This window comes from Pomacea canaliculata, linkage group LG8 (assembly GCF_003073045.1).
Source record: "Pomacea canaliculata isolate SZHN2017 linkage group LG8, ASM307304v1, whole genome shotgun sequence".
In the NCBI taxonomy this organism is placed as follows: domain Eukaryota; kingdom Metazoa; phylum Mollusca; class Gastropoda; order Architaenioglossa; family Ampullariidae; genus Pomacea; species Pomacea canaliculata.
Window position 1 is genome coordinate 20,169,429 of NC_037597.1, and position 9,961 is coordinate 20,179,389.

A 9,961-nucleotide genomic window follows, 5' to 3' on the forward strand; every position below is an offset into this window, starting at 1 on the left:
TTATTTCTATTTCAAAAAGGCCTTTCTCTACTCTGTCCTTTTTAAAAAAAAAAAATAAATAATAAAGATTTGAAAAAATGTGAGGTGTGCAAAGCGAATTGTGAGGATAGCAATAAGTACATGGAGGAGGCGGTAAAATCCTTGCAAAGCAGGGAAAACTGCTCATTTTATTCTAAGCTAAAAGTGTTAACAAAAATTTAGTCAAAGTAAAAATACAGAAACTTTGGTTTATTCCATAGTTTTGTCACGAATTATAAATCATGGTCCAAAAAATATATGTGCAGCTGGCTCCAGGTTTTGGCAAGGTGGGTCTTTGAATGAAGAAGAGTACAAATGGTAGCCCAGGCGAGTGATGGTGGAGATGTAGTATGCGGAGTTAGCCTGGAAGTGACTTGCCAAGTTAGCATTGAAGGTGTGGCATACATATAAGGTGGAGTCAAAACAGTCCAGGTAGTGGGAAATGACCACGTTTTGCTTCCTTTACTTGTTGTTCTCTGGAATGCTGGAATCTTCTATGTTTTTCTTTCTCAAAATACTTAAAACATGATCATTTTTCCTGGGCCCCCCACATTTTTCAATTAATTTTGGATGACTTTGACAGGGTACATTATTAGAAAAGTTTGTGAAAGGCATTACTTTATAAAGATTGTAATCTCAACATGATTAATTTATTTTGCGTTTGTTGGCATTTTGGCAACATCTTCGCTAAAGCATTATTTCCTTTGACAGAACTATTATTTATTTACTGTTTGTTTTAATGTTGTGGCAAAAAGAAATGCATGAAAAAAATGTTCGGTGCATACAAATGTATCTGATTCCCTTCACAGACATGATGGAACTTGACTAGCTGTACCTGAAGTGCCTCCTGGTCTTAGTTCAATACCCACTAACGCCTATTGGCAATCCAAGCTGAGTGGGCACAGAATGTGCTTTTCTGTAAAGAACTTTTTGCTCAGGTAAATGCACTTTATGTAAGCAGACAGGTGTCATTTACGATTTGCGTCATAAAGATTGGGTGTATTGTGGTTTGGTGTGTTTATTATGTGTCAATCTGTAACTATTGAACACCCTGGATACTTCTGATTCAGGCAGCTGAGCATTTATCCTTTTGTCAGCTCAACAAGGTCTTAGAAAACTTAATTATTAATGTTATCCTCTTCCACGCCTGTTTTAAAGAATTTATCTTGTATATAAGACTGTGACAACAAAAGTTTGAACCCCAAAAATGGCTCTGTGTCGTAAAATTTCAGCACTTTTGGAATTTTTGGGGGTTTTTTTGCTATATTTTTGTTGAAAGTATGTGGGCACAAACGCATCCATTAAATACAATAGTTAAAAGATAACTGGCTATTCAGGCTTCTTATGTGTGTGTAAAAATTCACCATGAAACAGAGTGTCAGTAAAAAATCTAATGGCCGTCACAATTTGGACAAAAGTCTTTTCAGTTTCAAAGCAAAAATTTGTATGTTGCTGTAAAATCTGTTCTTGTTTCTGAGATTCTTAGCAGGTATTTAATAAAATTAGCATTCAGACACCCCATTTATTTATTAAAAGCAACTTTCGTCGTTTGCTAGACAAAAGCAATTATCTTGGTAATCAAAGTTCCACGATTTTGAGACAAAATGCCATGACTCTCTTCATCAGTATGAATTAAGAATCGCATGAATTTTTTTTGCAAAAATATGTTGGCAAATAACTTTTTAGTGTGGGAAATATGTAGAAATTTGATTTGGGTGAAAAGTTTTCAGTTCATCCCCAAATGTTTGAAAACTTTGTAGTGTGAACAGAAATAAATATGTCAAGAGTGACCTCCCTTGACTAGCCATGTTTTCTTCAACAGTTACCTTTGTCACAGATTCAAACACACAAACATGAAAAAATAAAAACACAATAATTCAATATTATCATATGATATCTATGAAACATTATTCATCTATTGATTTGGTTTCAGGTTCAACAAAACAAAAAATAAAGATGTAAGCCAATCATAAGTCTGTATGTCAGAGGCAAACTTTTGTTACATAGCTTAACGATTTTCATCAACATACATTTTTACATATATTAAAATATATGTTGTACAAGATAAGATTTTTTTGTACTTAACTAGTCCTTTCATTTCAGCTTGCTAGGGAAGCAGTGCAGGTAAAAGCAGCCACACCACATATGGTTATTGGAAACCAAATCATTACTAATGTGAGTTTTCTTCTTACATTGGGTTTCTTTTGCTGTTATTTGACACCGATGAAATCACTGTAGTAGGTGTAAGATGAAACCTGATTGACTGTAATAGTGCAGCACTTTTTCTTCACTTGTAGAGCAGGGTGTAACATTTCAGCTTTGTGCATTTGCGGTGCAAGTCTGTTTTCACCTGACTCATTTGGCCTTTCACATCTTCAGATAGCTAGAGATTCAAAATTCAGTGATTCACTCAATATTAGAGGGGAAAAATGTTGTGTCCATTCAGATCTAAGAAACATTTTGCATACAGACTGTTAATCTGCATTGATTTTGATGTTAGAAAATCTTCTCGAATGAATACTTCGATTTAAAACAAACGTTGAATCTGGAAAATAAAGTAGAACATCTCTTACTGTGTTGCCTAAAAGCTTGAAATCCATCACATAGAATATAGGCTATTTCTTCATCACAGATTTGCATGATGTCTATAATCACCCATCTTTAGTAATCTACTGATTTAAAGGAGTTTCATTTTATCTGTTCTTCAGGTATTTCCTGGTCTTCAACTATCTATAGTTCTGTGTCATTACACAGGTAAAGAAAAGAAGGTGAGTGTAACTGGCAAAAAAGATTTGCCAGTCCCTTTCTGAGGAGGCAGTTGAATATTTTTGGCATATAGATGTGTGCAACATAAGCCTTGTAACCTGCTTTTTAAAAGACTTTAAGGTTTCTTTACACAATTTCTCAATTCACTATATAATCTTTATAAATGATTTTAATAGTTCTTGTGAGACATGTTAGAAAACACTAATTATGCTGGAAAGTGGTAATCTGATTTTTTTCCGTCTTTTCAACAGGGGCCCACATTGCCACAGAAACTAGAACACAACCATGTCTTAGAACATAGCTTGCATCAGCTTCTTCGTGAAGTCCACTTTCGCAACATTAGCATTGATGCCCCTCATCCTGTCAATGCCACACTGGGCATGAGCAAGCGACGGCGTCTGGCTGGACCATTAGCTATGACACGTCAGGAGTTGGTTGAAATGACAGAGAGGTGAGTGGTGTCAGTGTGTGGCTTGATTCTTCTCCTGCCATTTGTTAGCATTGAAAGATGGTTCCTTTTTAAGTACAGTAGACTCATGACAGATGCTTCCTATTAAACTTCCACAGTTATAGTTTCATCCATCAGAGCCTGGAAATTGTTTTTTGCTAGCTGAGTGTGTGGATTTTTTGGTCCACAGGGAGTCCTTGCTGTCACAGATTATCAAACAGACAAAACATGCTGTGTTGCGTATTCGCTCCATGCATGTGATTGACCAAATGGCTGTTGCTGTCCAAGATCCACAAATAACAGCACACTGGGGATGCCTCAACAGCTCATTGGAATCATCGGTGCGCATCTTCATCACTTCCATTGGCTATGAAAGCACAAGGTGAGGAAAATATTGTATAGAAGGCTGTGTTGTCTGTTGCTGTGGTAAGTGGTAGGCTAATAAGCGTGTGTCGTCTGATGGCTAGCTTAGTATTGGGTGCTACTTACTGTGCTCCTATAAAACTGCCAGTTAATATGATGACAGTACCCTTTCAAGGACCTCGCTGGTTCTGCTGATTGGTGTTGACACTATCCGAGTTGTTATGAAGGATGGGAGGCCTTGTCAGCTGTCTTTTGAGGATAAAGAGCTTCAGGATCTGTTGTACTGGCAGGTCAGTTACTTGTTAGTAGCATTAGCTGCAGTGGCACTGTAATGTATTGCTGCCATGTAATGTTGATATGTTTTGCTTGTGATCTATCTCAACAAGTCACACCAAAAACAATTTTTTCACAAAAAGCCACCTGGCTTGCGTTAACTTTTGTGTGTTCAGTTCCAGAAATACTGGCTCGTTTCTGCGTCGGTGTATAATGTTGCAACATGTTGCTCTGAAAGAATTACTTCTTACTTGATGTGTGAACTGACAATGTTTATTTGTGTGCAGATTGCACAACACCACACTTTAGTAGTGCAGCAGATAGCAAAATACCAGGGCTGGCAGGTGCTAGCAGCTAACAGTTCCATTGGCAGTGGAGACATGGAGTCCTTTGCCACAGCCTCCTCTATTTCCATTGCCTCACCTCGTGGTGACAAGTATGTGGACTGTCACAGCACTCTCTATGTGTGATTGTTATATGTAAAAGGGGAGAAATTGTTTTCACGCATTATGACATTGAGAAGAAAATCAGGGTTTTGTTGCTCACATGCTTGGGTACAAACCTCTATGTTAAAGGAAAGTGAAAGGGATGTGTCGGGTAGGGCAAACATAGAAGTAAAAATGACCCAGTATTTATCTTGAACATAATACTTTGATATTGCTTTATTTAAAAAACCATCTCCCTTGTCCCCCCACCCCCGCCCCCCACAAAGAAAAACTCCAAGCAAATTTTTAGATGAAGATATGAGGTTAAAAAAATCACAAGCGAAGGATTCTTAAAATGGATGGTGCTGTCTGTCCCCAGAATCATCTCCTTTCGAAGTGGCCCCACCAGTGGGCAGCACCTCATGGTGAAGCATATGGACCAGTCTACTGACAGTCATCCATCACCAGCAGTGACAGACCGGCGTTGGTTTGAGCATGGTGGGACATACCAGGAGGTGAATCTTGACAAACTCCAGGGCCGAAACTTGGCTAGCAAAATTGACATGCTTATGGCATATCTCTCAGCACGGTGAAGAGCTGCCTTTTGTGATCAAAGGTTGAACTTGACGGCTTGACGCCGTGGTTGGTGACAGAGCAGAGGCTTTACCGGACATGCTGTTTGACTCTTGCTCTTTCCTGCTGAAATCCTAGTAATATCTTGGCAGTGCCTTTTTTCAAGGGTTTTCCTCCAAGGACTAGAAAAAGACTGCCTTGCAGCAGGTAGCATAAGACTGCTTCTTGGACTTTTTTGCGGTGTGGCAGGAGAAAACTTCAGTGAGTGATCTTACTGCAGAATATTTTTTCAGTCAACAGGCCAGTTGCGGTAAATCTCTCAAATGTATCAGGAATCCACCACCACTTGAAAGCTATACATGGACAAGTGAAGCTGATACAGGACCTGTCAGAGCCTTCGCTAGTGTCACAACTTTAAATTGTACCATGATGTGGTAGGCTCAGCGATTATTCTGAAACAAGACCAGCATTCATTGTGCTGTTACACAGATTCTCAAAGCGTCTCGTGTGAAAGTAATGTTTATGCCTCTGTGAATGAGTAAATATTTGTACCTGCATGAATATGTATGCATTCGTGGCTTAAAAGAGATTTTAATGTGGTTGACAGCTAGCACGTTTGAACCTTTTGTGAAGAAATGTTTAACTCAAATATAATGAACTGATAGGTTGATTAATAATTTATTCTTTCTTTGATGTTTAATTTTACAGAATGGAAATTGTTCAAGAAATTTTACCCACATATATAAAACTTAAAAAATAAAGTATTATAGTAATAAAAACATTTTTATAGCATGTTTACATGTCAGCAACAAGCTCAATGTGCTTTGATGTAATAGTATATCTGTATTTTGCATTCAAAATGGACTTCTTTGTATGGTTAACAATAAGAAAGGGGGATAATTGGATGGACAGATTCAGCATAATTTTCCAGTAGTTAACTAGCTAACATTAATTTAAAAGATTTCTATAGAAGAAGCATTGATTTATTAGAAGCAGAGACAGCGTGCTAACATTTTTGACTGGGACTTTCTGATGAGAAATTATTGCCTCCCTTGCACTTGTGCTAAGAAATTTGTGCCAGCTTCATTGGTGCTACAATATGCATTAGCCATATGAAAACGTATTAAAAGCCATTACAACAGATTGTGGGTCATAGCATAATGCCACAGTTTAACAGATATGTTATAGAACACCAGTCCATCTTGCCAGCTGTATAAGGTCTGTGTAAACACCAAAGTCCAACATTTAAATAAACAACAGGTTTTTTTTCGTGTTCATTGCCATCTAAATTAGGATGAATCATTCATTATAGCATCAAACTTCTGCACGGATTAATAATCTATTTAAGAATATCTGCTGAGGAATACTCTGCTTGACATGATTGCTGTCGTCATGAAGAGAATCGCATCAAAGAGTACCTAAACCTGTCAAGCCTCCACATTGTGAGGACAGGAGTATGCTGAACAAGTGGCAGTTTGGCTGCTGGCATTTGACTGATGCTGCCTTTATAACTGCTTTTTAAGCATTGTTGATTTGATATTTGTCAATTTTTTTCCCGTCATGATAGAGCCAAACTTGTCCTGTCTTGGTATTCTTTTGATGATTTTTTATTCTTGGGTTGGTCTTGGGACTGAGCCATTTGTGCAGCCAACTTATTGCAAATAAGCCATTAAAAAGAATGCGCCCACAAAGTTTTAACTAGAAGTTTGTGTCTAGTCATGGAGGTTCCATCCATTTCCTCCATTTTTGCTTAATGTGAAAAGACAGGTCAACATTCTGCTGGAAAAAAACCCCACTTTTTCATGTTTAGGATTTTAAGAAATTCAGATTTTTTTTTTTGCATAAAATTCACCCAAGCACTTCTCTATAAATCATATACTGGCAGCAAATTTAAATGGAATGAATAATATTCTTGTCAGTATTTTTTTTTATAAATTATACTTGCACATTATAGCTTAAGTGTTTTAAAAGGTCAGGGTTAAACGTGGACTTTGAGTGTTCTAGTATTTGTATGGCAAAGAAAGTGGATACATTTCCAAATAAATTAGTGTCTCAAACCCTATACCTGCTCCTAGCCATGCACACTATAGTATAAGACTACATAACTTCCCAAAGAAAGTTTATAATAGGATGAGAACAGTCACAGTATTGTTAGCTGTATAGTTCCAATTATTTTGAATCTACAGAATTAGCTGAGACTGGTGAATATCAAATTTAGAAACAGAAAATTTATGATCAAGGACTTCAAATCTGGTGGGCAGTCCATGAGAAAAAGAGACAGATGTGAGCATGCTTGTGTGTCAGTGGCTAAATGTGCACATGCAGAGATTTTGACAGAGTTGTTGACACAAAACTAAGGCAGCAAAAGTTTTATTGAAAAATGTAGTAAATAAAACTCCGATGAACATTTTTTCCTCGTCTTCATTTGTTTGAATCTTTGAATGTTGTGGACCATAAAATGTTTTCTTCTTCTCAGTTATATACCTCTCTGCTGTATTTCACATCCATTCTGTAATTGGCTCTCTCCCCTCTGCATTTGAACTTCCCAGCACAGCCTATGATATTTCTATTTGACTGTCTACACTTTTCCTTTTTGCTGTGACTCCATGCTGACAAAGAGAAGAAATGTTTGTCTGATAGTCATCAGGCTGTCTGTCTCATGAGGCAGGGGATGTTCCATACGACGGATATCATAGATAGTTATGAAGAATATCTAACATTTAGTGCTGCGTGTTTCACTATTCACTCCAAGAGTAGTAGTGTTTTTTTTAAGCTTGCTTGACCGCCCTTAACCTTTCCGACACAAGAGCCAGCGCTACATTTTTAAGTGGATGTCGATGACAGGACTGAACGAATTACGGAAGCGACGGCGTGTGGACTGAACTAGCTGAGGCCGGTTGTCAACGGCCGCCCTTCCTTCCCTCCTGGTCCCTCTTCCCACCCTCCAACAGGTCTCGGGAATGGTAGAAACAGCTTCTGCGACTTAACACATCCCTAGATAATGGCTTCTACGCCAAACTCAGTGTAATTTGATACACGCAAATACAGAAAGGGAAGAGCGCAATATTTTGACTACAACTTTAATGAGAATTTTTGTTGTAATTCGCCATAATCTTAGCCAACGTTTGGTCTTTGCTTACAATTTTCACAACATTGTTAATGGGGAAAGGAGGATGGATTAACCATTAAATCGAACTTCAGAAGCCTCGAAAAATATTAATTCCAACCCCTCCCGTCTCTTTTCCATCATGTTTTGAATGACAAGTCGAGAAATTGAATTGAGATGTTGAAAACTGAGATACTATACTGACAACGCGAAAGACTTTTCAATTTCTCTGAACTTACGAATTGTTTATAACAAGCGATAACACTTTGTTGTTTTTTTTTCAATCCCCACCTGCTACCAAGGTGCACATGCCTGCCACACAGTGACGTAGCATGTTTCACTGTTGAGAAATTACTTCGGATAACCAGTACAATTCGTAGTTAATTTTCAAGCGGGACGGCCGCCCTTTCCGTGTGATCGCGCCACAATTCTTCCTCAGTCATCTAGTGATCGAGATGTAAAAATACATTTACCAGTTGAATCCGCTTCCGTGAGTGAACTGGAGGCTCGAGCTCTGACCTTGACACACCAGCCGGTGTTTTTCCATCAACTCAAGGCGGTCAGCGCGCCCTACACCAGTTTGCTTTCGATATGATCGAAGGAAAGAAAAAAATGAAACTGGTTTGTACGAATGTTGTATGGAGATACTGTAGGATAATGCTGGTGTTTAAATTTCGTGTATACGACTATGCACGTTCTTTGATCTTTTTGCAAGGTTGTTTTTTTGTTTACTTTTCCACGCCACTATACAATGACCCCGGTTGCTGGACTCCTGTGTCATTTAATTCTTTTTCGGTAGCCGCATATCTACTGTGTGTAGAGCGAAGGCTGAATGAAAAAAAAATGTCTTGTTTACTTATTTACCTCTCGTTAATAAAGAATTATTGTCATGTGTCGGCAAGACTGAGATGACAGTATATAGACTCTCATACAGTCGTACGTGCATGGTTCTGCAGCCCTATATGCTCCTCAAGGGAGCAACGATCGAGGAATAAACAGTAGTCGGGGTTCAGGATTACATAGTATGATCTACATTCATTTGCACACAGTAACGCAGTACAGGGAGATATGCTTGTAGGCAGCAGACTGCATGCATGCTGACAGTGAACGATCGACGTTCACAATCGAATATTACGATTAAAAAGGACGGGCCCGGGTGCGTGAGTCCAGCCACACATACACATGTACACTCGATCGTACTCGGTGGTAGCATCACAGTTCATGCTGCTTTCGGTATTAAACGAGAAAGGAACACTTAGCAAGAAACAATTAAAGCGCAATAACAGAATTATGTAATATTTCAAAAGGATAATCATCTTATAATTACATTCAAGGTTTTCAAGTCAGTGTGCCAAAAAAAACCAACCCTGCGTCTTTTTTAAATTAATGCTTTGTTTTGCAGTAGTGTTTTCTTTTTCTTTTCTTTAGATTGAGGCTAGATGTAGAAAAAAAGAGTATAACTTTTGCTACCCTCGTAAACAAAGTTTTGTCATTGCATGGTCTCTCTCTGCTCCCCTACCTTTTTTATATACTTTGCGAGGAATCACACCTCAATCATTGGGACGGTAGGGATCTGATCGGTCTCTTCTTTGAGGGGCGGCTGCCCCCTACTTGCCTCCTAATAGTTCCTACTCCACTGTAGCGTTCAGGGAAAGAATTGATCCAGTTCTAAGAGAAGCGCTGTATTTGTTCATAGACGTGACTTCAAGGCTGGAAACGAGGAGGGGTCCCTGAATACAGAACGAATAAACTTCTCGAGATCATTGGTTTTACGGAGTCAGAAAACCTGATCCCAACCTGTATTAAAGTGTGACCATATAGAGGCGTACGTTTGATTTTTTGATAACTCTGCATATGTGTGGTGCGGCTCGACTGCCTCGACACCTGAGCTGTGCAAAATAAACCATTAAAAAAAAATGACTTAAAAAGAGATGTACTTGTGCGGCCGTACTGTAGGTAGCAAATGTTTACCTACACCACAGCGTCAAC

The 9,961-nt window shown here is 38.5% G+C and overlaps 1 protein-coding gene across 1 annotated transcript in view; it reads left to right on the forward strand.

Moving 5' to 3' along the window:
* LOC112570788 (mediator of RNA polymerase II transcription subunit 17-like) overlaps positions 1-7,276 on the forward strand; it is an 18,185-nt gene extending 10,909 nt beyond the window's left edge. Inside the window, exons 8-13 of the mRNA XM_025249413.1 lie at positions 2,727-2,786; positions 3,036-3,235; positions 3,423-3,614; positions 3,771-3,885; positions 4,156-4,304; positions 4,673-7,276. Of these exons, the coding sequence (XP_025105198.1) occupies positions 2,727-2,786; positions 3,036-3,235; positions 3,423-3,614; positions 3,771-3,885; positions 4,156-4,304; positions 4,673-4,886 (930 nt within the window). The 3' untranslated portion in view covers positions 4,887-7,276. The remainder of the gene's footprint in view (positions 1-2,726; positions 2,787-3,035; positions 3,236-3,422; positions 3,615-3,770; positions 3,886-4,155; positions 4,305-4,672) is intronic.
* The last annotated feature ends 2,685 nt before the right edge of the window (positions 7,277-9,961 follow it).